Genomic DNA, 27,868 nt, shown 5'->3' on the forward strand with positions numbered 1-27,868 from the left:
TAATAGGGGTACTTATGTGACCAGAGAGGAGTAACAGAATCACTTTTAAACTTCAGTTAGTAACTCATATTTAGTCACAAATTGCACTTTGATAGTCCAGTAGTTGAAATTCTGCCCATAGATTGTGATCAAGTTACTTTTAACCTCTCTTTTCAGCCAAATGGATTGAGCTCTTGGAGATTTTCACTGTAAGGCCCATTTTGCAACCCTATGACACTCCTATAGCTCTTCCCTGAACCCCTTCAAGTTTTTCATTATTCTTTTTATGTTATAGAAACCACTATTAGACAGTATTCCAGCAGTGATTATCAGATGTAGCTTGATAAGCTAATGAAAAAGGTATTATGTGACATGGTGCCTGTAAATAGCAAACCTGTACTTGATTATCCAGAGGTTCCCTTTTAATCTCACATTCCAGGTTAATCGTGCCAAACTAACTGCCACATATTAGTCTCATAACTGAACTATGAACAAGACATCTAATTTAAAACCATTTTAAAACATCCTATAGCTCTGGAGGTTAGAGGTGTTTAAAGAATTCATACTGAGGATAATCCAAATCTATTTACTCAAAGACTACACTGCTCTTTTAAATCCAAAGAACCATCAGAGATTCTAGTAATGACCTAATTTTGTAAGGATCCAAGACCTGTTCCCCCAAAAGGTACAACTTGAATTGAAGAAATTCTTGACAACAAGAAAAAGAAAAACGAATAATCCATTTGGAATGATCTTTGTGGGGAAATGAAACTAAGTGAACATCTGTTAGCCTCCAAAAATGCAAAAAGGTATAGAAGTTTTTAAACAATTACAGCTGATAGGCATCCTTCCTGAAACACAGCTACAGGTAATGAGCTGATCCCATAATGCATCTATAACTACCTAAATAGCAGAGTATCATTAGGGCTATGCAAAGCAAACTCAAAATCTTCCAATATTTCATAGATTTTATAGACAGTAGGGGCTGGAAGGGACCTTGTGAGATCATCGAGTTACCATAGACAGAAAGTCAGCTGGGATCAAGTGATCCCAGCAAGAAAAATATCCAGATGTTTTCTGAAAGAGTTCAGAGTAGGTGCTTGCACCACTTCTGGGGGGAGTCTGTTCCAGACCCTGGACACACACACTATAAAGAACTTTTTTCTTATGTCTAGTCTGAAATTGGCCTTCCTGGAGTTCATGGCTGTTAGACCTTGTTATCCCTTGGGGAGCTCTGGTGAATAGCTGTTCTCCCAAGTCCTGATGTACCCTTTATATAGTTGTAGGCTGCTACCAAGTCCCACCTGAGCCTTCTCTTTTCCAGACTGAAGAGTCCCAAATACCTCAGACTCTCCTCATACAGCCTGCTCTCCAGGCCTTGGATCATACAGGTGGCTCTCTTCGGGATTCTCTCAACATTTTCCACATCCGTCCAGAGCTGGGAGGCCCAAAACTGGATGCAGTATTCCAGTTGTGGCCTCACTCAGGCCAAGTAAAGCAGGAAGATGACATCCCTGGTTTTGCTTGAGATGCATTGGTAGATGCACACCAGAGTTTGGTTTGATTGTTATATCCTTGTTGATAGCCTCTCAATACAAAGATGACAGTCATCTAACAAATAGGGGAGTCAGTGAGTCAGGAGACATGCCGGGTGCCTGTCATCAGAGCCAGGAATGGGGCACAGGGTGCCCCAGACACAGGGACTTCCCCCTGCCAGGCACAGCTTTCCTAAGCTCTGCCTTGGTTTGCTTCCATGTGGGAGCAGAGAGGAATTTCTCCCTCCCCTTCTCTATGTGGTGGGGTTCAGACCAGTGCCAGGTGGGGGAGAAGCCCCTGAGGCGAGGGCATCCTACACTCCACACGACTGTGGGAGAAGACACCCAGCACAGGTCTCCTGATCCCCACCATGCAGAAAAGTGGAGGACAAAATTCCCCTGTCCCACATGGAAGCAGAGCAAGACAGGGTCAGGAGACCCTGCATCAGGCTGGGGAAGGCCCTGCCCCACACCCAGCCATGGGGGCAGGAACCCTTCCCTCTCCCAACCTCACCCCACTCAGCTCACGTCCTAGCAAAGCCTTGGCTAGGATGGTATAGTTGGAGCTGATCCTGCTTTAAGCAGAGGGTTGGACTAGATGACCTTCTGAGGTCCCTCCCAACCCTGAATTTGTATGATTCGATGATTTTGCATGGTGCAAACTGAAAAGATGAGCAAAAGCAGTGTGAAGAGACCCCACATGTAGCAAAGCAAATTTCTGCCACAGATCAACTGAAGCAGTTTCCTGCCAGTACTCTTCATGCAGAGGGTGGCAAGTTCTTCTGCTCCTCATGTAATGTGACCCTGGATCTGGTGAGAAAATATAGTATCGATCATTTAGAGTCAAAGTACACCAGAAGAGAAAGCTGCTTCAGAGGCTGAAGGACAGGACAAGTGACCAACCACCATGTCCTCGATGTTCAAAAAACAAAACACTGAAAGCAGCCTGGCAAGGAGAGGCTTGCTCTGGTCAAAGCATTCACAGCTGCAAGTATCCCTCTCTGCAGAAGCCTGACCACCTGGTCCTGAGACAGTACTTGCAGGACAATTTGTCAGATGGGGGAAGTATTCTAACAGCTAACAGGCTTCAGGAAGCATATCTTCCACAGGTGATAGCTTTACTCATGCAGTCCACAACAGCTGTACTGGTAGAATTTGACCCCATTTCCATGGTGGCTGATGAAGCCACAGAAAGTCAGGACAACTACATGCTGCATATTTTATTTGTAGGCGAGAGCTGGATAGCAATAACCTGCCTGTTTTTCAGACAGAGTCAGCCCACCTCAAGGCTGCCAGTTTTTCAACAGTTGCAAAGGCAATCATGCAAGCTGTTTTCATCTATAGCTTAGATTTCAACAAGATCTTCGCCTTCCTTTCTGACAATGCCAGGTACATGCACAAGGCTTTCATCAAAGTGCTCAGGGAGCAATGCCCAACTCTGTACATGTCACCTGCGCATTCTGTCATTGGTGTTACATCTGGTGCACGCAGTTCCATGATATGCCCTGCCTGAAGAAAGTCTTCAAACACTGTCCTGTCTGTAAGCTCTGGTACAGGGAGTCCATTGCCAATCAGTGTGAGGAACCACATGCTACTGTTCCACTACCACCAGTCTGCTCACAGTTCAATGCCACCCAGCACCATGCTGAACACATCCAGTACTACAGGCAGTTTGTGGCCAAAGAGCTGGACATTACACCAGGCATGCAGTGCATGCTCCAGCTAAGGAATCTGTTAGAGAAGAGAGACATTAAAGCGCAGATGGCCTTTGTGGAAGAAAACGCTACAACATTCATGGAACTCATCACCTGGTTTGAGGGTTTGCAGACTTGCATCCACCAAGCTCACAACAAAGTGATGGGACTTACTAAGCTGGGCTGAAGCCAGGACATTACCATAGGAACTTTCCATGTCTCAACAAAAAAACCAGCAGAGAAGGGAGGTTTTCAGGCAGTAGCTGCCAAGCTGTACTGATATTATAGATATGATACCTCCAATCTACCACACTCAGGCAACTGACTGCTTTGTCCTTAGGGCACTGCAAATGTTTTTTGTTTTTTAACCAGAACCAGGTGGCTCTGCTGAACTTTGATGCTCAGCTGTTCAAATCCATTCCTGGGTGGAGGAAACAGCACAACAGTAATATCCCACTTATCTAAGCAGTGTCAAAGAGTGTCAGCTGCCTGTGAACATAACTATTCTGGGACTCTGTCAGTGAGTGGTTCCCAAGCTGCACAGTCTGACAAAACAGTGCCTTAAAGTTCCCACAAATTCAGTGGATGTGGAGTGCATTGTCTCTGTTTATGGCCAAGTGTTCACTCCACAGAGACAGACTATGTTTCCTGGAAATTTCAGCAGCTGCTCCGTGTTCACTTTCAGTCATTAACATGGATTTTGCAGCAGTAGACTCTACCTGAGGATCAGCATTCCATAAAAGTTAGCACTTAATAAAAGTTGTTGTTTAATAAAGTTTATTTATTATGGTTTTGTGAAGAATTCTAAGTGGTGAACTTTACTTAAAAGTTGTTTTTTAGTACATAGTGAGCTTTACTTTCTTAAAACAGCTGAAGAACAGCCTGTGTACTGCTGTTCAATGGTAATCAGCCTCATAGCAGGCTCACTCAGACCTGCCCTGGAAAATGCCTGAAACTGGGTTGGGTGAGCCTGTGCGCACATGCTGCAGGTTGCCCACCTCTGTACAGAATTTGTTCCCAAGGGAAACCAGATCTATCAGAAACAAAAGGCTATAAAACAGTTAAGAGAGTCCAGGAACTTGTTCGACTGAAATAGTCACGCAGGTGTTTGTACTGAAAGTCACTACACATTCAAGTTTAGTAGTATAAATGTTTAGAATTAAAAGGATGCATTACACTTGGAAAACAGCAGAACAGCAATGGATCTAGAAAAACAGACAAGGCTCAACAAGATTTTTTTTTTTTTACCTTATTTGTATTTACATTAAAGACCACATACAAGAGTTACTTAGCACAAAAAGAATGCTGGGCATGGACACACAAGTTTACTCTCCCCACAATCATTCTTCCCAGGGGGTGCTTGTACACCTGACAGGGGTTTAGTCCTCCAGAATTATATTATATGCTTCCTAAATTGAAGCAGTGAGTTTTTAATTGAAATGGTGGGTTTTATTTTTCCGTCACTGTATACATGTCATTGTCCTGGTGGTCACAGGCACCCAGTGAAGGCAGAAGCAGCAAGGGGCCTGACGTCAGCAGTTGAGATGCTGTTTGTAAACACTCAAAGATCACAGATGCCCTTGGCAGAAGAAAGGCAAAACACAGACTGGACAGAAGGGGAAAGAACAGGACTGGGCAAAATATAGCCCATGGGCCCCATCCAGCTTGCCAGGCCATTCTATCCGGCCTGCAGGGCCCCTAAAAATGTAGTAAATTAATATTTATTTGCTCCTGTCTGTCTGTCAAAGACAACAGGAGCCAGGGGCAGTAGAACCCAGGAGGAACCAGCAGGAGGAGGCAGGAACCTAGCCCTGCCCCACCTTCAGCCATTTCCCCGATTCCTGCCCCCACCCTGCTCCAGCACCACGTGGCTGCATCGGGGGACCTGTAGCATGGTCATGCCGGTAGGGGAGTATGTGTGTGTGTTTGCAGGATGACTACCACATGCACCCCCCTCACACTGCCATACACGCAGACCCCACATCCACTGACACACCCCAGTCACCCTTCTCCCACATCCCTCCACAAACCCCACACCCTCCACATATCCACACACCCACATGCTCATTTACTCCGCATACCCACATGTTCACAGCCCCCCACAAACCTATACCTAGCCCCTCACAATATACAAGAGTAAGACTTCATTTTAAGCTATTGTGCAATCACCTCTGTGTACACTATACAAACACATATGAATCAGGACAAAAATATTTTTTGAAATCAAATTAATGTATGTTGTAAATGTTCACTTTTTAGAACATAATTTGGTATTTTTCTGACTCCTGAGACGGCAAAAGCCCTTGCTGAAAGGAGTACTTCCAGGGTCAAGGGGAGGGACTTCTGGTGGCAAAGGTCAGGGGTTAGAGGGAGGGACTTCCAGTCACAAGATGATGATCAGGGTGTAGGGCATCTGTCAAGGGGCAGGGCTACCCATGCGGCCCTTGACAGCTTGCCAAAACTCAGTAAGTGGCCCTCCACCCAAAATAACTGCCCACCCCTGGGAAATAGTCTATCATTAAAACAAAACAAAACAAAAAACCCCCCACAACAGCTGAATTTACCTGGACTTGTTTGCGAAGTTTGCTACACTCATCAGTCAAGACCTGAAGCTGCAGACGGCTCTGGGCAGATTCCAGTTCTGCCTGTCTCCTCAGCACTTGCTCTTTTTCTAAAGAGCTGAAGAGGAGGAAGAAGCAACAATCATTATTACTGGAGACTACTCAGGACGCTCTGAGTTGCAGCTCTACCGATTTAATATCACAGCCATGCTCAGATAGACTTAAAATCTGAGTTTCACTAGACCCCACGTAGTATCCTTGCACTCTCCATTTCCTTGTGTTGCCCACTGGCAGCCAAAATGTATATTCATCTATTTCTCCTTTCGTTGGCTTCCTACTTCCCCCCCCAAACAAATTACTAAAGATAAAAGCAGAAGTCCTTGCTATGCTCCCAATGATGCCTAAGTGCAATTGTGATTTATCTAGTGTCTCACTCCAACATTATTTTTAAAAACAAGTCCAATTGTCTCCACCAACCTCAAACTACATATGAAGACAGGCCTCAGGTGTTTGTGCACTTTCACTAAACACAATTCTGCGGGACCCAGCTATAAATCAAGGGGATGCTTTCATATTATTTGTATTGCATAAAAAGAAAATAATTGCTTTCGATTTTATTAGCAAGCGCTGATGGAAAAACAGTTTACATTACACAATGCATATGGTTGGCTATATCTATAATCAATTATTACATGGATGACTGCATTACCTGTGTGTCTAAAAGTTAAAGAAAGACTTTACTGACTTTGAATGCAAGCTTAAAAATGAATGCAAACTATACGTGAATGGGGTAAAAAGTTAAGGCAATGTGTGTTATCTTAACTTAGGACTGCTTAACTACATAAAATTAAATTCTCTGCTTATCTGCGATGGATTGTAACAAGCCCTACATCAGGTAGTGACAAGTCAGTTAAAAAACACTGTTCACCATGATAAAATTCTTTCCCCGTCCACTTTTTTTTTTTTTTTTTTTGAGTAACAAAGAGTATAATGATGGAAGGTTATATAATGAGGTACTGAGGTCTCCCTATGGCATGTATATTTCAAATACTGCCCAAGCTGAGAGAAGACTCTGCTGGCAGTGTGCTGTGAGAAATAGTCTATGGAAGGTGCAATGAGAAGGGAACTCAGAAAAAGGACTAGGGATTAAAAAAAACTTCTAAAATCTTTACTTGATTTGTTACAATATTTATAGCAGCGTCTCATAGATTTTACATCACACAGAGAAATCAGTAACCAGTTTCATCCTGCTTTTTGGTTTCTCATTTTTTAAATCATTTCTCATTTTGAAATCAAATTTTCCAGTTCAGTTTTCAAGTCAGCCATGCTCACAGCTCCTCTATGTCTCGTCAAACAAGACTGGATTTAATGCATGTGCAAAAAGATGCTAACATTAAAACCAAATTAGCTACCCTCTTTCCTGATCATTAGGGACCCTGGTCTTCTCTGTTAAAAAAATTAAAATTCAGAGAATTTGTGATTTTTTTTTTAAAAGGAAAAAATTAGCAAATTCTGATTTAAAAAACTCTAAAACTGAATTTTTCCATGATTAAAAAGAAACTCCATCCATATCACCTAAACACTGTTTTATTGATGCAAGTCTGACGACTGCCTGTATGACTCAATTGGTTCCCGAAAACTGCATCTTAAGTTGAAATGCCATAACTCAGAACCAATTTTCCCATAGGAATCATATTATAAATGGGGGATTCATTCCTTTATGATGCTCGATACAGCTGCATTCAGCTGGCAAGTCTGTTGTGGTGGAAGAGGAGGGGTGGGGGGGGCAGATCAAGTTCCCCATGCTGAGGGAGGGGCTGAGGCAGCTTGCTAGTCTGGTGTCTCCTGCCGCTCGTCTGAGGGCATGGGGGAGTGGGGAGGGCCTTCCCCCGGATCTGTGTGGGGCAGGGTGGGCAGGGCCAGGGCTGCACCCGGCTGAGCTGGGAGCAGAGGCCATGCCCTCCTGCTGCTCACCCAGCTGGGGCAGGGCAGGCTGCTGAGCTGTCTCTGGACAAGCAATGCACAGTGGTGGGAGCTACCCCTACCCCCATGATGAGCCACAGCTCCATCCTGTGCCTGCCCTGCCCCAGTGGGAGGGCACGGGGGGGTGGGTGCCCCTGGATCAAGGCTGACAGTGGGGCAGGCAGCAGAGCTGAGGCTATAGGGGGGTGCCATAGCCCCCCCACAGGCCCTGTCACTCACCCAGAGCACAGCCCCCACCCACCCAAACCCTCTCAGTAGCACCCAAGCCCCAGCTGCCACTTGTGGGAGATAGCGACTGCTGCGGCCCAAGTGGGGAACTGCTCTCCAGGCTGCCCTGCGTACACACAAATGCACATGGTGTCCCCTGCCTGACCACCCTCTTCCTGCTTCCCCCCAGCCCCAAGCATCCCCTTACAGGCTGGAACTGTGTCAGCCTGCAAGGGGAAACCTACTGTTTCCTGTATTTTCTCCTTAAAAAATGAAAATCTGCCTTTTACTGCATTTTTCCATGGTGAACAGAAAACCTGGATCCCTGCTGATCATTATATACTTAATTTTTCTGTGTGTAAATGGATTAATAGTTTTGGGGTATTTTTCTCTAGACTCAGCATATTCTCTAGCTTTGTTGTTTAAAAAAAATAAAAAGACACCACATGAGCTTGTTTTTGCAGTTTCTTTGTCTGAGATAAGGGCATAAATCCCAATAATTAAAGGAGAATCCTTCCTTCCAGATAATGCAGCTGGAACACCATAGTTGATGTGTCTGTGTAGTCTTAGGTGCATAACAAATGAAAGGACTAGGTAAAAGAGTCAAACAGATCAGTTGTTTTTTAGACATATATGTGTGGGTCAGGTATAGTACATCCAAACTGAATGTTTTTCCATACCTTTTCATGCGCTCCTGTTCACTGGTGTCCACTGCTTTCAAAGTACGGGCATACAGTAGTACAATGTCAGAGCGCTTTGCTTTCTTATTGCACTGGAAAGAAAAATAGGTTTAATTTACTCTCAGGAAAGTCAAATGTTTTATTTAAACTAAATAAAAATCCTGCAGTTGTTAAAACTGAGTGTTAACTTCTGAAATTCCCCTTCAAGCCCCTTATGTATACCTTCAGGCATCCATCAATGTGGTCAGTTCAAACTTAATGAGGACTATTACTTTGACTTCCTGGTAGACTGTTCATCCTTATAAAAAAAAAAAACCCCAAAAGGTCTATTTACCATTTTATTTGTGTTTTAAAAACACCAAGCATCTACAGAGGCCAGATAAGTTCTCGCAAGCAAATAAACTGTTCCTACTACTTCTTCTAGAGCAACAAGTTGTAGATTAAGTTTAGCAACTATTTAAGAGTCAGGTACTCCCTGAATCTATTCTCAGCTCTTTCTTATATGTTGCATGGCCTTGGGCAGGGCATTTAAATTTTTCTGTGATAGTTTTACAAATGAGGAAACAGGTAATATCTCCCTAGTTGTGGGTGGAAGGTCTGTGAAGCTTAAATGTTTTAAGAGCATCAGATAATAAGCACTAGAGTCCATCAACATCAAGTAGAGTTCTCCAAAAGTTATTTCATGCATCTTTTAGATGCAGGCTTCATGTACTGGTTGTTAGGATGAAGACAGCATGGTCACTAGATATGGGAGCAAAGTTTTCACTATTAAAATGGTCCTTATATTTAGTGGCTATCATTCGTAACACCCCAGAACCTGCAATTTCACAGTAACTTTTATACAACCCATTTTTATATGTAGTTGTATGCAACTTAAGGAATACAAGATACAAATATATGCACAACCAACAGCTGGAAATAGAACTGGTCTATCTTTGTATCATTACAAGTCAATAGGTATTTCTTAGACCACTACATCATTGGAAAGTATTCACAAAGCAATTTCTGGGAGCATGGACCAATCCAGGATTTTAAAAAGGGGGTTCAGAAAGTATGACACATCACATAACACAATATATACTTTTCTCCAGTTAAATAGCAACTAGAAGCTTTACTAATATTCTAGGGAGCTAGCACTATATTAGTCAGTTTAAGATCAAAGTAAAAGCAAATATTTTAACTACTAAAATGAGTAATAGCTTGCTAGATAAATACCACTTAGAACCCAGCCCCCAGCAAATTAGGCAAAATAGTAAAAAGCAGTAGTGTCACTATAAATGTGAATCTCTTACTCAGATTCACAAAACAAAATCTAGCCTTCTTCAGTTCCAATACTTGCCAGCCATTTTTACATCTGAGTTAGTATGACCATACCTGAATTAAAGTTTTTTAGCTGGAGCTAAAAAGAAGTCTGCAGGGTTTTGAAATCCAAGGGATACATTACTAGGCATAGCTAACAGACAGCAAAATTGCAGAAAAAATAATAATTTAAATGGTGGAACATCAAAACTATTAAAAAGGAGAGAGGGTCTTTAACCCCTGTGGAATGGAAAGACATTAGCAGGAATCAGGTATGATAATAAGGCACAAAGTCAACTGACTCCATCAGCACTACCTGACTAGAAAGGCTGCTGCCCTTCCCAGACAGTTTTTTTTAAAATTTGGATGGAGCAAAAATCAAAAGCGTTGTGCAACCGCACCCTTGCATCCACCCTGAATCAACCCCAGCCTGGGAAGTCCTTACAGTTTTGCCTGTTAGCTCTCAGAGTTCACTACAAACCTGTATAGTAAGCAGAAAAATGTAATGGGTCCCTTGGACGTTAACTATGGTATTTGCTAGAATACATTGCCTCCCTCCTAACTTTCAAAAGAGAAGAACTAATTGCAAGAATGAAAAGAAAAAGAAAAATCAAAGCTTAATAAGGGGAGATCCAAGTATTAAGAATGGCTCCCTGATAATTGTTCCATCAAGTCTTTGTAATTTTAAAAAAAGATAACGCAGCACAACAGCTATTAGCTTTCTGCCACCTAAATCACAATCCTTTATGTTAAACTATAACATATGACAGACTTTTAGCAAGATTCTCCCTGAACAGCAAGCTACACAGGCTAAAACCTACAACAAAGCCACTGAAATGCTGGGTTTTCAGGTACAAGGCTATAGACCAACGGTTGACTCTCTACCTCTTAAAGGTGGACACAATTCCTTATTTCTAAAGGTAATTTTTTTTCCAAAGAATATATTGCTTTCGACTATTGGCTATACTCCACTGAAACATAGTTCTATTTTCAACTTTAAAAAAACCCCAAAAAAACAGGATTAGCTACAACTTAAAATATTCCTCACCTGCAAAAAAAAAAACCAAAATCAAAACCAGAAACAACCCAGAGATGTTTGGATACCTAGAAATAAACCATTAAGGCTTCAAACTACTTCTCATTACCATAATACTTCACTTACCCAACCAAACTAACAGCCGTCTTGCTAACCAGAAACAGACAAAATCTAACATACATTAATAAAGTTCATTTCTTATTTGATAGATCCATTTCGGGTAAACCTTAGAATATTTTATTTGGATTTCTACACATTAAGTTTCGTTGGAAAGTATAAAACTACATGATATAAAGGCTCCATAGACAGTATAAGCTGAATTCCTTAACTGTGGGTTTAAGAAAAGTTAATCACTAGATAAGCATGTTTAAGATAATACTGTTGCTACTTTAATTTCTATGTGGTTTAAAGGCAGCCTCATACCTGATGACAAGTAATGAGACTCCTTTCAAAAGAAAACAGGCTCAGATTACTGGGTTTCTTAACCTAATCTGGCACCACTTCACTCTAAGTTTCCTTAGCGTTTTTCACTTTAACAGTGGCAGATATGGAATGCAGAGACAGCAAAAAAACTGGCTACCTAGCACTTAGCAGTAGCTCCAATGCAGCTGTGGTTATTAGAAGCTAATTTACACACCTGACCAGGACACCAGGTTTTTAGCCACTAATTTAGAAAACTCCAAAGGAAGTTTTATTTTCAACTGTGACAGCTTACCTGACTTCTACAGAGAGACATTTATTCTGAAGAAAAAATAGTCTTGCCTGCCACTTCCAAAAACACACAATAGTGTCCTCAAACCAAGTTTTATAATAGGACTTTGCCACTCAGTCTTTTGTCCCATCTATTTATTTATCAGAGGTTCAAAGATTCATCAGCCCATATTGTATCAGCACCGATAATAGGAAAATTGACATTACTGGGAATCAGCTTTTTTTGGCTGGTGTGGCTGATAACATTGCCGATAAACACTGTGGACATGCACACAGCCGCAGCATGCATACAGCCAGACTGGCAGCTGGGAAGAGCTGTGTCTAGCTGGTAAATCTGTTGAGGGACAAGGGATGGGTGCTGCCCAGCTGGGGTGGCACTGGGCACAGAACAGAGCAGCTCTGTGGGTGTGAAGAGGCGGGCCAGTGGTTCCCACTGCTACTTGCACCCCAGGGGAGAAATGGGGGGTGGGGTATATGTCCCCCAGATCTGTGTGGGGCGAGAGCAGGCTGCCACTGTGGGCGCTGGGCTGACATCGGGTTCTTCCAAGCAGGGTGGCTGGGCCAGGGCTGTGTTTGGGCTGGACAGTGGCAGCACTGGGAGGGGGTGCTACAGAGCTCCCTTCCCAGCACAGTCACCACCTGGCCCAAGCACAGCCCCAAACCAATCCCCCTGCTGAGAAGTCAGGCGCTGCCCTGGCTCTAGCCTGCCTTCACCCCATACACAGATCCAGGGGGCACACTCCCCCATGCCTCCCCCAGGGGTGCACGCAGCACTGGAAGCTGCTTCCCACTCCTTGCACCCCCTGGACAAGCTGCTCACGGCTCTGTCCCACACCCTGCCCCAGCTGGGCAACACCTGCCCCAGCCTCAGCCCTGCTCCTCCCTCACCATGAGGTCCTCAATCTGCCCCCCCATGTCCCTTCCCCCACAACAGACTTACCAGCTGGATTCTGCTCTGCAAGCTGCTGGGCTGCATATTGACAATCGGATCGGTATTGGCTGATATGGCTTGTTAATACTCGGCCATCAGTATTGGCCCAAAAAATCTTTATCAGTGCACCCCTACTATTTATCTAGCCATCTATATCAAGAACGAGTATCAACCTCAAATTTCACCCAGAATATGTTGAGATGGAGCAAACATTTAAAGTTCCTTTCAGGACATTATAAACTAATCTTGGTAAAATTATAAGGAAAAAAACTTAAATTTCTTTGGCTTATTTTTGTTAATATAGATTTAAAAAACCCAAAAGTTGTTCCTCTCAATGTTTTCTACCAGTAGTGGTCAGAATGAGGGCACACATTACTTGACAGCAAGTATTTTTAAATACACATAAGTATACATTACCTGGGGACACTTCCCTGCCTGACCCTTGAGCCACCTTTCAATGCAAGTATACCCAAAGAGGTGTCCACACCGGAGTGCAGAGAGCCTGTGCTCCCCAGCATTGCTCCACTGCTCAAAGCAGATGGTGCAGATATCTCCCTCTTCATCATCCAAGGGTGCAGTGGGAACTGTTGTATCAGGTTTCTTTAGTGGACTTGTCTAAAATAAATATAAAACAAAAATAAATTCTAACACCAAATAAATATAAGACTGCACAGATCATAAAGGTAGCCAGAGATAGCTGGTTCATTTTACCTGTTTCTGTTGGACTGTGGCACCCTCACCATTATGATTTTCATGCTCTGCAAAATACAAAGCTCCAGGGGCCTCTGTTTGCACTTGATCAGAAGCTACAGAGGGGACAGGACAAAGGAAGAACAGATTCAAACTATTACAGGGGATCCCATTACTTCAGTTCTAACCTACTATTTCCCATCTGCAGCTGTAATATTTTAGGACATCCAAATAAACAGTTCAGTAACTGATGCCAATTACAAGCAAAAGCTTAATTCAACAAAACTAGAAGGATGAATTGCATCATTTACTTTAAGCAAAAAGTAGGGGGGGAAAATCAGAGCATTTTTGTAACAAACCACTGACCCAGGTGTTCATTCTGGAAACAAGGTAACAAATAGGGAACAAAATAAATAAATAAAATCAAAGGGAAAAGGGGAACTACAAAATTCCTGTTGGAGAAATGATTGGATCCTCCTCTGTGCTAGGAGAGCAAGGAGTGGGTTAACGTGTGATGGATCTTGTAAACAGCACTCAGGAGACAACTTTTTGCTCCGCTATCTTTTCTAAGTGTCTTCCTTCCCCAAGGTAAGTGCTGAAGAAATCTTTTTCTAGTTATATAAAGAAGCAGAATTTCAGCATATCCAATGATACAGATGTACTCCTTAAATGGTAGCCATTGCTGTATCCCACAAGCAATGTATTTTGTAAACAATTTCTTGTCTCCACATATGCTCATATGCTTACAGACAGGAGGAAAAAAAACCCTCATTCCCCTATTTCCTGTAACTTCTCTCTCAAGAACAAATATTTTAGTTTTCCCCAGCAAATTATGTAAACTTAAAACTGTTCCTCATAGATGCACTTTTTATTCCTACTTTAATTATAAGACTGAAGGGTTTTCTCAGTTTTGTTTTTTACTGCAACTATGTAGCTAGAAAAGGTTTAGAAATACTGATCCAAGTGCACTAATATCTTCTGCTCAGGAAAATGTGAAGGAAAGCTACATAAATCAAAGAATAATTAACCAAAGTTAGTGAATGCTTAAGACATACAAAAACCTGGGCCAGATTTTACACTGTAAGTTGGCTTAGCTTCCGTAAACTAAACAGAAGTTGTATCAATATACAATACTTGAGGACCTGGCTTCCTGTTTTCAGGATAATGGTCAGTAACAGAGATCAGAGGGAGGACATGAAATAGGAAACAGAATAATCTCCAGGTTATGTTTTTATTATTACTTTGAAGAATTCCAAGACACATCAGTTAGATTGTAAAAAGCAGTCACATGCAGTGCGCTGGAAAATTAGTCGCCAGCGTGCATGATGATAACTGCCTACTTGTCACCAGATGAGAGAAGACTGATCCTAGAACCATGCACAGCTCTATTCTAAATCCTGAAAAAAATTGTCTACGAAATGCTGCCATGGTCAAGTTCGGAAATGTAGTGTGAGAAATGCCTGCCACTTTTTGCATCATGCTGAACCCTAAGCAACACAAACCTCTCAAGCCATCTGCTGCAGGTGCTTCCTCCTGGGCTGCTGCTGCTGCTGTACCCACCTCCGAAGAGCTGCTGCTGTCAGAGTCGCTCAACTCCACGGTTTCATCAGAGCTGTGATCTGTGTTGTTCACTGGGAGACGCAAAGTCTCCAGCAGTGGAGATGCTACTGTTACTGACCCTTGGGTCCTGCTATAACTAAAATACCTATCTAATTGTGCCCCAGGCCTGAAAACAAGAAGAAAAAAAAAAAAATCACAGTATTCTTTCATATTAATATAAGCAAGCACAAGCGTTAGGCACCTAAATTACCCAATAGTATCCTAAGAATTGTGTGTTACTTGTGCATTTTAGGGAAATAAAATGTTACCTTACATACTGATCTGAATTGCATGCATGTGCCCAAATGCCTTACAAAGCTGCATTCTGCTGGACACAATGAAGTCTGAGTCTCCCGAATCATTTCTGAGTACATGTAATGCTGTGCAGGAGGTACTTAAGTCCATTCATACTCCACCACAATTCAATTACACTCTGGATGCACTCTGCCCACAATTTTGGGGGTTGATTCTAAAATCGGAAACAATGATTAGCAACTGCTTGACACGTATGTCCCATTTCTCTTACCTACTAGCCTGGCAGGTTATAGCTGTTATCCAAGGGAGAGAGGACCTGGAGAACCCAGGTTCTATGCTCAGCTTTTGAAGGGATTTGACCTCTGACTTCCCAATTCACAGGGATACCACCTAACCATCATGAAACAGACAAGACAGGTCTGAAAGCCCCTTCCTGTTTAAGTTGTATTGTGGTCAGCCAGGAATGAAAGAGCCAGAAGGAAAACAAACAAGAGGGAGCTTGATTGTGTGACTTCCGGAGAGAGGAAGCAGTGGGGAAGTTAACCCTTGCTTCCTCTATGGTTTATTAATTTCACATTACCTAGTCAGTCATCAGGAAAACTGCATAAATAGCACTGAGAGCGAGGAGCAAATTTTTGCACATGGTTCATTATTTGCATGAACCTCCCTTCTTATGGGGCTGAAACATATAACCAGACTTCCAGCGGCAGTCCTCATTATAACTACTTCTTGCAGGAAAGGCCTCATGGAGGACACTGCCTACAACTATGCCTAGAAATTTTCCCAGTTGCTGATAAGGACACTGTCTACAGACACAGTATGCATAGGACCAGATTCTCTAAAGCAGTTATTCTGGAAGTGTGTACCACCATAATATTTAAGTAATGAATAAAAGGTGTTGCCAAAAACTTTGATTTCCACGAGTCTAAATAGCAGATGCGAAGAAACTTGGTACCATCTACTCAGTTGTAAGATGGGTAGGATACATGGAGTTTGACCTTACTCATGAAGCTAGACTGAAAAGGACTTTCCACAGAGCAACATAATACAATAAATATGGCAGTTCACAGGTTTGGGGAAATTCTATTTCAACTATACCTGGCATTGCCTGTCCTTTGGGACCCACCAACTCTTTGCTGCTGGCGACGAGTTCTTCTTGCTGGTGATACCAGGAGAGGAAAGTGTTGTTCTTGTTGTGTGACCGGCTGTGTAGCCTGCAGTTGAAACAACTCTAATACCCCACGTAGCCTTTGCAGCCTATCTACAGCAGATGCACCATTCAACTGTGGGTCAGACTCATCATCTGTTTCTTCTGGACTAGGAGGAGCTGCAACGCCTTCTGTTTCTTCACCAGGCACTGGAGTATTAGCTGACAATGATAGCAGAGAATGACCAGAAGCCTGTACAGGAAATTCCTGTACTGCTGGCTGGAGATCTATTTCCATGTTTTCCTGTGCCATTTCTGAAAGAGGCATGGAATGGGAAAAAAAAAATCAATCAATCAATCAAAGAGATACAAGATAAGTGACATTGTTCAATTGATTCCTGCCAGTATAAAGATGCAAATGAACTCCAAAAAAGTCTCTAGGATTAATAACCTAGATACCTTGGACACCATTTCTCACCATGTTTACCTCCCTCCCATATTAACTTGAGAATTTCAGATTATATTCATGTGTCAGTTGGCTGAGAGAAAAAAAACATTCCCATCCTCCTCAACTTTTAAATCTGTGATCCAACAGACCCTCTTTAAAAAAAAGGGTCAGTCTTTTGATGACAGAAATTCCTGGCTCACCTTCTGGTACATATTAAAAAAAACCATGATACATATAGATAATTTTTATATTTGAGAAAGTGTTTTTGGGAAATGCTTTCAGCAATAGAAAAAGCAAGATATGCAAATCTTAACTGGCGCTTCATATCTTTAATCAAAAATAATCTCAAAAGAATCATAAGGTTCTCAGATACTATGGTGAAAAACACAAATGAATATTTGTGAATAAGATATATATTAGAGGTACACCGATATATCAGTCCATATGGTATTGGTACCGATAAAAGGAAAATTGACATTAAATGCAATCAGCCTTTTTTGGCTGATGTGGCTGATAATGTCACTGATAAATGTTACGTGCATGTGCACAGCTGCAGCATGCACACTAGGTCTGTGCGAATAAGCAAGTATTTGATTCGGATTCGGCTGATTCAGAGGACAGTGATTCAATTCAGTGATTCATATCACTGTCCCCATTCAATTCAGTCAAATCAGAATCGGAGATTCAGCACTGATTCGGATCGGCTGGGGAGAGGCAAGCAGAGCTGGGTGGCCGTAAGTCCTCTCACGGCTCTTCCAGGTGTGCCTGCCTCTCCCTGGGCAGGGGGAGCCATGGGAGAAGCCACCATAGCTGCCCTGCCTAGCGGTACCCCTGCCTGGCTGAGCCCCCTGGCACTTTTTTTTTTTTAAAGCACCCCACACTCACCGGATGTAGCAGCTGCGATCAGGGCCTCTAAAGGCTTGTGGCAGAGCCCCCTGTGTAGCGTGGGGATCACTCCCCACACCTGGCACCTGCACAGCAGCTGTCGCATTGCATGGGAGCAGCATGGTTCAGCAGGATGCCACGCAGTCTGGAAGCTGGGGCAGCTTCAACAGTTAGCTGGAGCCCAGCAGTGCTCAGCCCCAGCAGCCCCAGCTCCCAGACAGCACGCAACGCTGCACACACACCATGGGGGAGTTGCCACTGTGCAGGGGGGCACGACCCCTGCTGCCCCCCATTGCGCAGGAGGGCTCTGCCACAAGCCCTCAAGAGGCCCCAATCACTGCTCCTGCAGCCAGTGAGTGCAGGGGATGGGGCCTGGGAAAACAGCCATAGGGGCTTCTCCCACAGCTCCCCCCACCCAGGGAGAGGCAGGCACAGGAGAACCTGCAGCCACCCAGCTGTGCCTGCCTCTCCCTGGTCTATCAGAATCAATTCGGAGGCTTTGGATTTGATTCAGACCTTTAATAGGTCTCCTGATTCGATTTGGATTCAGAGATTTGGCTGCTGAATTGGGCCAAATCTTCTCTAAATCAAATTGGTGACTGAAGCTTCGCAGAGCCCTAATGCACAGGGCCAGGAGTGCAGCCTGACAGCAGCATTCAGCCAGTAAGTCTTTTGGGGTGGGAATGGGGGGGAGGGGACGCAGATTGAGTCCCTCATGGTGAGGGAGATAGGGGGGCTGGGATGGAATAGAGCAGGGTGTGGGACAGAGCCACAGCTCATCCAGGGGGCATGCGTGGATGCCCCCCAGATCTGTGTGCAGGGTGAAGGTGGGCTGCCACTATGCACCCGGGGCTGGAAACTGCACTGGGCTCCATGGGGAAGAGCCCAGTGCTTGTGGTGGGCAGTAGTGGTGCTGGGCGGGGTGCTACAGAGAAATGCAAGGTGGTTGTAGCCCATTCCATAGCTGCCCCTCCTAGCGCAGCTGCTGCCTGCTCCAGTGCAGCCTGGGCCCAGCCCCCTCCCTCCACTCCCAGCCCTGCCCGGGAGAGCCTTGTACAGCCCACATTTCCAGAGCAGGTAGCAGCATCCTGCCCTCGCCTATGCCTCCCCCATGTGGAAAAATTTCATTATTGGAGGGTCATGTTAAATTTGTCTCCCCCCCACTACAATGAGCTATGCAGCAGCATGGGGGTGAGTGATGGAGAAGTCAAGCAGCCTTACCCCCACCCCTTGCCCCGAGCTGCGGCTCTAGGTTTGATTCTGGCCCAGGGCACAGAGCACATGCTGGCTCCGGCCACAGCGCTGACAGTCCTGGCCGTCAACTGGGGCTGGAGCTGCCATCCCTTCTACATCCTGGTGAGAGGGGCAAAGGGCAGCGGTGGGAAAGGGGAGCCGGCCTAGCTTGCATCCACCTCATCTCGGCAGGCGTCAATACGAGGCAGAGCAAGAAAGCGACAAACCCACCCCGGAGGGCAGGCAGACACTGTGCGCGGGCCGGGCAAAGTCAAGCCCCCGCGGCTCGGCCGCGCGCTGCCCGCAGGGTCCCGCGCCCCTCGCCGCGCCGTAGGGGGCGGCCGAAATGGAGCAGCGCGTCTGTGCGGGACGGGCCCGAGCCCGCGCTCACCTCGCGCTGTGGCCGCCAGTTCTAACGGCCCTACCACGGCAGCCATCGACTCACGCCACAGCCTCACATCCCGCCCCGCCACTTCATTGGGGGGCTGAGCCCTCAGTCAACGCAACCCCTCCTCCTATTGGGCGGCCCGCCGTCGCAAGGAGCATTCTTATTGGATGCGGACGCTGCCCATTCGGCCAGGGGCCGGGAGGAAGGAGGAGGGGAGGTTCACACACTCTACTTTTATTGGCCAGACGGGCCTAGCGGCGGCACGGAACAGAAATGATGCCCCAGTGCTCAATTATGATTGGCGAGTTGCCTATCGATCACCAAAGCCGAAGGCGGGACACAGCGCCCGGAAGGGAGTTTTCATTGGAGGAGCCTTCTGACGAGGGAAAGGGCGCGAGAAAGCGCGCATTCAAATGCCGGGGGAGGGGAGATCTTGTCTTACTCCCCCTCCTGCGAGGAGACGAGGATCTCTGAGGTGTGACCTGTTATTGCACCAGCCACGGAGTTGGTCCACTAAGAAATGTCACCCTAAGAAACCCTTGCCTCGCGTGATCTGAGGACCGTCATGGTGACAACATCACTCTTTACCCTGCTATGAGAACTTCCGAATTCCAGGCCAAATATATTTCCGATAAGTTTATAAGGACGTGTTCTGGTTTAAGTGTTTCTTTTAGAGCAGGGACATCAAACGCATCCAGCCCCACAGGCTGGCTGAGTAGCACAAAGACGGTGGGCAGGTTGGATGAGTAGCAGGGGACCAGATTTCATAGACATTAGAGCTGGAAGGGACCCGGGAGGATCGAGTCTAGCCTCCTGCCCCAGGGGCAGGAAGTCAGCTGGGATCATAGGATCCCAGCAAGAGAAGCATCCAAATGTGTCTTGAAGGCGTTCAAAGTAGGTGCTTGAACCGCCTCTGGCAGCAGCCTGTTCCAAACCTTGGGGGCTCAGATAGTGAAGAAATTCTTCCTTGTGTCCAGCCTGAAACAGTCGCGGTGGAGTTTGTGACCATTCAACCTTGTCATCCCTTGGGGCGCTCTGGTGAACAGACGTTCCCCCAGATCCTGGTGGTCACCCCGATAAACTTGTAGATGGCCACCAGATCACTCCTGAGCCTGCGCTTTTCCAGGCTGAAGAGTCCCATTGCTTTCAGCCTCTCATCATAATGCTGTTTTCCTGACCTCTGGTCATGCACATGGCTCTCCTCTGCATCCTCTCAAGCTTCTCCACATCCTTTTTGAATTATGGAGCCCAAAACCGGATGCAGTACTCCAGCTGTGGCCTCACCAAGGCCGAGTACAACGGGAGAATGACGTCCCGGGACTTGCTTGAGAAGCATCTCAAGAAAATCTTGCTTGAGAGCAGGCCCACAGACCAGCTCTGCATCCTGGATCCAGAGCACGAGCCTGCTCCAGTGCAAGCACTACAGGCAGCACACGTCACATGTAGTGCAAGTGCTGGACCTAGCCCCACATGTGCAGGATCTGGCCCTGTGTGATACATGCAGCAGACACGGTCCAGCACGCACCAGTCTGAGTCTGCGACCCTGGTCCAATCTGAGACCCACGGGCAGCAACATGGGTCAGATGATAGGGCTCCACAGGTCAGATCTGACACGTGGGCTATATCTTTTGACTCTTCTTTCCTGGTGTTTACTCTCTGGATGAGTTTTTGTATAGGGAACAATCACATCCCCTCTCAGCCTTTGTTCTGCTAAGCCAAACAAGGCAGTATCAAAGGAAGGAGAGTCTGCCCCAACTAATGGGCTACTTGCAAACCCCTTTTTACAGCTAGCGTCTGATGGTCTCCAACGCTGCAATGACCAAACAGGGGAAGGAGAGAGAGTTGCTGGATTCATTTTCACATACTTAACTTGCTATAGGTTGAAAGTGATGGGGATGATTTGCTGAAGGACTTTGAATAAGCTCATTTATCATTGGTCCAACTTGCTTGAAGGTTAAATGCAGATGAGTTTCTGTCTTCAGCCATACCCTGTTGCCAAAAGCAAAACTTGGTGCCTTCTGATGGTCTGCATGATTAGAATCATAGAAAATTAAGGTTGGAAGGGACCTCAAGAGGTCATCTTGTCCAACCCCCTGCCCAAAGCAGGACCAGCCCCAACTACATCATCCCAGCCAGGGCTTTGTCAAGCTGGCCCTTAAAAACCTCCAAGGATGGAGATTCTACCAGCCTCACTGGGTAACCCATTTCAGTGCTTCACCACCCTCCTAGTGAGAGAGTTTTGCTAATAATTGACCTAAACTTCCCTTCCTGCAACTTGAAACCATTGCTCTTGTTTTGTCATCTACCATCACTAAGAACAGTCTAGCTCCATCCTCTTTGGAACCACCCTTCAGGTATCAGATCCCTGCTCACTCTTTTTTTCTGCAGACTAAATAAGCCCAGTTCCCTCATAAGCCATGTGCCCCAACCCCCTAACCATTTTCATTGCCCTCCACTGAACTCTCCAATTTGTCCACATCCTTTCTGTAGGGGAGGACCCAAAACTGGACATAATACTCCAGATGTGGCCTCACCAGTGCAAAATAGAGTGGAATAATTCCCTCAATCTGTTGGCAATATTCCTATTAATGCAGCCCACTATGCTGTTAGCCTTCTTGGCAACAACGGCACACTGTTGACTCATATCCAGCTTATTGTTCACTGTAACTCCCAGCTCCTGTTCTTCAGAGCTGCCTCTTAGCCTGTTGGTCCCAAGCATGTAGCAGTGTATAGGATCCTACCATCTTAAGCGCCGGACTTCGCATTTGTCCTTGTTAAACCACATGAGATTTCTTTTGATCCAGTCCAATTTGTTGATGTCACCCTGAATCCTAGCCCTATTCTCCAGTATATTTACTATTCCCCCCAGCTTGGTATCATCCGCAAACTTGCTGAGGAAGCATTCCATCCCATTTTCCAAATTGTTAGTGAATATATTGAATAAAAATCAGCCCCAGGACCACTGGGCCACTCTGCTTGATGCCAGCTGCCATCTAGACATTGAGCTATTGATACTGTTGAGCCCAATGATCTAGCCAGCTTTCTATCCACCTTACAGTCCATTCATCCAACCCATACTTCCTTAGCTTGCTTACAAGAGTGCTGTGGGAGACTATATAAAAAGCCTTACTGAAGTCAAGGTAAATCATGCCCACTGCTTTCCCCACATCCACAGAGCTAGTTATCAGGAATGACTTGTCCTTGGTCAATCCATGTTGACTGTTCCTAATCACTTTCTTCTCCTGCAAGCACCTAGAAATGGATTTCTTAAGGACCTGTGCCCTGATTTTTCCAGGGACTGAGGTGAGGCTGACTGGTCTGTAGTTCCCTGGATCCTCCTCCTTTACTTTTTTAAACATCGGCACTATATTTGCCATTTTCCAATCATCTGGGACCTCCTCAAGCTCCAAGAGTTTTCAAATATAGTGGCCAGCAACTCTGCAATCACATCAGCCAATTATTATTCCATAAAGCTTTATGGAAGAGTCAAGATGTTATTTCTGTTCAGTGTTCAGAAATTTCATAAGTTGATGCTAAAACTGCTTTTACTTGCCTCTTGGTAGCAATGCTAGATTGTAAATCATGAGGTCTGAAGAAAACATTCAAACGGGTTTGTGCCTTTTCCTTAGGTGGGGACTGTAGGATGAAATATAACATTAAATAGTTGAACAATAATGACTAGAACAACTGTTGCCTTCAGAGCTGAGGAGCTCAACAAATGAAATAGATGGAAGTGAATATCCCAGGTTGAAATGTGGTTGTTAATGGCATGAGGGGAAATGGTGCATTTCACACAGTGTGTCCTTGTTAAAGAATATCCTTGGCCACCAGAAATGTTGGGCACCTACTTAAATGTTTTAAAGTGACAAAAAAGGATGGGTCATAACAGAATTCAAATATTTTGGAGTCATGGCTGACCATGTGGGACATAAGTGCTGTCCTTGAAATGGACAATGCCATCTTTGATCTGGAAACTGAAGTCAGAAGTTTGGCCATCAGTAGAATTCTAGTCTGACATGACTCTAACTACAAACGTATCATCGAATAACAACAATCTGAAGCACTTGTTTAATTTCAGGGTTTTAACTTTGTGTGGTGTGCTATTAAGTTTGAGGTATACGCCTTCGTAAAAAGCTCCTTTTTTGAAGTATTCACCTTCATGAATAAAATGCATTAACATTAACATTCTTGACCACAAAGGGGTAAGTAATGTTTAAGGTAAACCTGTAGAAAAACCAGGACTGTTACATTTGGCATTGGTTCAGCTTTCTCATCATACAAACATTTTAACTTTTTGTTAGCACCCAAACTGAAAATGAATCACCCTTAGGGTAATGAGACCACTCTTCAAAGTGGTTCTTTGCTGGCCCTGGAGTGGGGGTTCCCATGCTCAGATATTCCAAGATTCCTGGCATATTAGGAGTCTCCGGTCTCACCCTGCTGAGTTGCATAGATCTGGGATGTTTTCACTCAAAAAACCAGAGTCCTCAAAACGACCCTATTGACCTCCAATATGCTGAGGACTGCACCATCCTTGTGCACACTGAGGACAACCTCCAGACCACACCGGATCTCTGCTGAAGCCTACTGAATTTTGAGTCTCTCAACATCAAGAAGACTAAAGTAGTCTATCAGCCTACACTAGGCCATGAAATTATCATTGAGGGAAAGACCCTGGAAGTAGTCAAGCACTTCCCCTATCTCAGTAACCCCCTCTCTCAGAGACTGAACACTGATGAGGAGATCCAGCGCACGATCCAGAGTGGAAGTGTCTCTTTTGGGAAATTGCTTTGATTTGTCGTTATTAATTGCAGTCTCCAGACAGACACCAAGATCCAGGTCCACAATGCAGCCATTACCCCTTCCCTCCCATTACAGATGCGAAACATGGGTGACCTACTGTCGTCATCTCAAGAGCCTAGAGAGGTACTATCAACAATGCCTTTGGAAAATCCTCCACATCAAATGGGAAGACTGCTTCACAAACACCAGCATCCCTGCTGAAGCCAATGTTACCAGCACTGAGTTGGTAATTCTCAAGTATCAGCTTCGCTGGACTGGACTGGACATGGTGTGCACCTATAGCAAGTTGTGCTCCAGGGGTGGCCCCCTGGTGGCCATGCAACCCTTGCCCTGCTATGGTTCTAGGATCCCCTCCCCCCTTCTTGCCTGCTACACCTTGTCTTGATGTAACTGCTGAATACTAAGAAAGGCTGCCTAAGGGCCTTAGAGCAAATCTTCAGTTCTTCTGACAGCCAGCAGATTCCACCCGGATGTCACTGGTCACAGTCCTACTTCATGCTTAGTGTGCTCTCTTGGCCATCCACCCCCCTCATAGTATTTGTAGCCTTAAAAGCTGTTCAGGGCCTCTGACCTCCCCTACAGCCATGCCCAGACGTCATAGGTGTTAACAATGAATAACTTCAGTGGGGACTTGGCCCCAACCTAATAGCAGGCCACCTCAGGCCTACACACCCTTGCTGGGGGCTCAGCTTTCCTGGCCTCAGCCTCCTTTCTTTTGCTGGTTCACCTAGTCTAGCCCCACTGTGTCTGACCTGGCTTCCGGGTCAGGCACAGTGATAGATAACAACAGATAGACAGAATGACAAAAAGTTCCCATATGGGGTTGGCAGCTTATCGGCAGTCCCTTTATGGCAGATGCGCGCCAAGTTGTTCCAGCAAAGTCAGGCATCCCCGATCAACGCTGTCCGAGGGGTCACTGGGAAGGTCCCTTGGTCAGGATCCAGTCCTCACTCACACTGGGAGTCTGGGGTCCAGGCTTGGTACAGCGATGGTGCTTCTGTCTCGTCCTTCTAACTAGTCACTTGCCATGCACGTTCCTTTATGCCTTATCTTATGCTAATCTGTTGGCTTTAGAGCCAGTCACAATCCTGCCCTATAGCTGTTACCCTATGAGATCAAAAGGTGTTAGAAATTATCATGAAAGGTTACGGGCCGAACTTGGGTTCACCCAGTAAGCAAATTACATCACGTTACTTAGAGGTTTGAAATTAGCATTACCTGCACAAACTCAACCCCTGTTTTTTTTATTTCTTGGATTCCTAGGAATGTGCTAATTATATAAGGTGGTCAGATCTTGTTACGGCTTAACCTTTAAAAAACCTGTTAGATCAGCTAATCTTGTAGTTTGGCTTATTTTTGGGGCCTAGTCAGTCTCATGATCAGTGCAAACAGTTAGATTCAACACTTTAGTTACATTGTGACAGACAAATTCCACTTGCAGGTCGCAAACTTACAAGCTTTGCATGAGCTAATCTTAATCGCTTAGACAATTGCCTGAATGTCTCCAAGAGCATATATTTATTGCTTATGATAGTAACCACTCTGGTTCTGGCCACCACAGGAGGGTAGAATTCACTCTTTAAGAACCCTATAACTAAGGTTTGCTTGATGGTCAGACCCACCCTTGAATGTAACAACGTCATGAACAACCTAGGAGGACTTTTACCTAAGGATGTGAACACACCTTTAACTTTGCATGAAGGAATGTTTGTACCTTGTCACACAGGGCACTTAGCATGTGTTTTGTTTAGATTGTAATAAGCGTAACCATGATGCATTAGAAGTTGTTCTGAACAGTCACATGGTAATACTATGATCTCAGCCCACTCTGGACAGCGCTGGAGCCAGCTGTGCCCTTCCCACATGCCCCCATCACTGACCCCAGGATGAGGTGCCACAGTTTGCACATCTTCCTGTGAGGATATGCAACCTGCATCCCTGCAGCCCATACCTTCCCCATCACATGCCCAGCACTCTCCAGTCCAGGAGCATTCACCTACCAGTTGCTGGTTTTCAAGTGTCTCTACAAGTGTCTCTCAAATATAAAATATTTATTGTTCAGAAAAAATCTCTCAATTGCAGCCTTAACACAGATAATACTTTGAAAGCACTTGGTCTGCCTCCAGCATTCTGAGGAAAGTAACCTCATATCCTACCTTTTTCTGGATTGTCCCAGTTTTGGAAGAGTGACCCTACATCTCAAATCAGTACTGGAAATGGATATTTTTTCCAAATACCACTCTCCACTGCCTTCAGGTAATAACTTACAGATGCAAACTAGCCTTCAGTGCACAAATAGCATAGAGAGAATTAAACCTAGGAGATGATCTGGGCACAGTATTTAGTTGTATCCAGTTTAGTAACTGGGCACTGTATTTAGTTGTATCCAGTCTTGAAAAATAGAGGTCATTGATCGGCTCTGTTCATGCCCTCCTTCTTCAGAAAGTGGCTGTCACACCAAAGGTCTAGTTCCTAAAACACAATGAGAAGTCTATCTGCAATGGGTGGGGAAGAGGGTAATGATTGTTTGTTTGCACTAGGAAGACAGATAGTGGACATTTTGATTAGGGTCTGCTAGTAAGGGATTCATTGTAGGCCTAAGGCAGACAATCTACTGGGAGGAAGCAGGCCTGCTCTGATCTGTGACTCAGGCAGTGTCTCCCTGATTATTCAGGTTTCTGCTGCTTTTCCCCTGTCCCTGTAGTGTTGCTCCCAGCTGTTTTTCAGTTGTGCTCTCCATGTCTCCTTTAAACTGGGCAAGCTTGAGTCTAGGGTATTCCAGAATCTGAAGCTACAAGCATGGAATATGGAACACTCTAGTTATTAATATCACTTCCTGACAGGCTCACAAGGAAGAAATGCTATGCTCGGGTGCCATAAAGGGGTGTCTGGGCCTTGGATTCACCTCTAACACTGAGAGAGCTAGCTGTTCCTCAGGCAGATGTCACCTGGAACTGGCTATTAGCTTAAGCTTTCAGGAAAATGGATTGGATAATAAGCCTGGTGAAAAAGAAAGTGTTTCCAGCTCATAGTTTCATAGTTGATAGATTCGGAAGGAACCTGAGCAGATCATCAAGTCCAACCCCCTGTCATGGCAGGAAAAAGTACTGCGGTCAAACGACCCCAGCAAGGTGTTTGTCTAGCCTCCTCTTAAAGACCCCCAGGGTAGGAGCCAGCACTGCTTCCCTTGGAAGTTGGTCCCAGATCCTAGCTGCCCTGACAGTGAAGTAACGCCTCCTGATGTCTAGTATGAATCTACCCTCTGCCAGCTTGTGACCGTTATTCCTGGTCACTCCTGGCGGTGCTCGGGGAAACAGTGACTTCCCCAATGCCTGCTGATCCCCCCTGACTAGTTTATAACAGGCCACAAGATCCCCCCTCAGCCTTCTCTTTTGGAGGCTGAACAGGTTCAGGTCCCACAGCCTGTCTTCATAGGATCTGCCCTGCTGTCCCCTGATCATACAAGTGGCCCTCCTCTGGACCCTCTCCATGCCGTCGACATCCCTCTTGAAGTGTGGCGCCCAGAACTGGACGCAATACTCCAGCTGCGGTGTTGAAACCCATCCTATTCTCATCCTCCCACCCCTGTAACCTGTCTAGGTCCGATTGCAGCCTATTCCTCCCTTCTAGCGTGCCCACATCCCCCCACATCTTAGTGTCATCAGCAAATTTGAACAGGGTGCTTTTCACCCCCTCATCCAAGTCACTGATGAAGATGTTGAACAGTGTGGGCCCGAGGACCAAGCCCTTAGGGACCCCACTGCCCACATCCCTCCAGGTCGAAAATGATCCATCCACCACCAC

The 27,868-nt window shown here is 45.2% G+C and overlaps 1 protein-coding gene across 8 annotated transcripts in view; it reads right to left on the bottom strand.

The window, feature by feature from the left end:
* Nucleotides 1–19,422, bottom strand: part of RFWD3 (ring finger and WD repeat domain 3) — a 44,089-nt gene extending 24,667 nt beyond the window's left edge. For all 8 annotated transcript variants that reach the window (XM_090062138.1, XM_090062137.1, XM_090062136.1 and 5 more), the window contains exons 1-7: nucleotides 19,265–19,422; nucleotides 16,259–16,622; nucleotides 14,809–15,032; nucleotides 13,328–13,422; nucleotides 13,034–13,231; nucleotides 8,640–8,731; nucleotides 5,773–5,887 (exon numbers count right to left, since the gene is read on the bottom strand). In XM_090062138.1, the coding sequence (XP_089918264.1) occupies nucleotides 5,773–5,887; nucleotides 8,640–8,731; nucleotides 13,034–13,231; nucleotides 13,328–13,422; nucleotides 14,809–15,032; nucleotides 16,259–16,622; nucleotides 19,265–19,310 (1,134 nt within the window). In that variant the 5' untranslated portion in view covers nucleotides 19,311–19,422. The remainder of the gene's footprint in view (nucleotides 1–5,772; nucleotides 5,888–8,639; nucleotides 8,732–13,033; nucleotides 13,232–13,327; nucleotides 13,423–14,808; nucleotides 15,033–16,258; nucleotides 16,623–19,264) is intronic.
* Nucleotides 19,423–27,868: the final 8,446 nt, after the last annotated feature.

This window comes from Crocodylus siamensis, chromosome 9, assembly GCF_052110815.1.
Source record: "Crocodylus siamensis isolate JL-2025a chromosome 9, ASM5211081v1, whole genome shotgun sequence".
NCBI classification, from domain to species: Eukaryota; Metazoa; Chordata; order Crocodylia; family Crocodylidae; genus Crocodylus; species Crocodylus siamensis.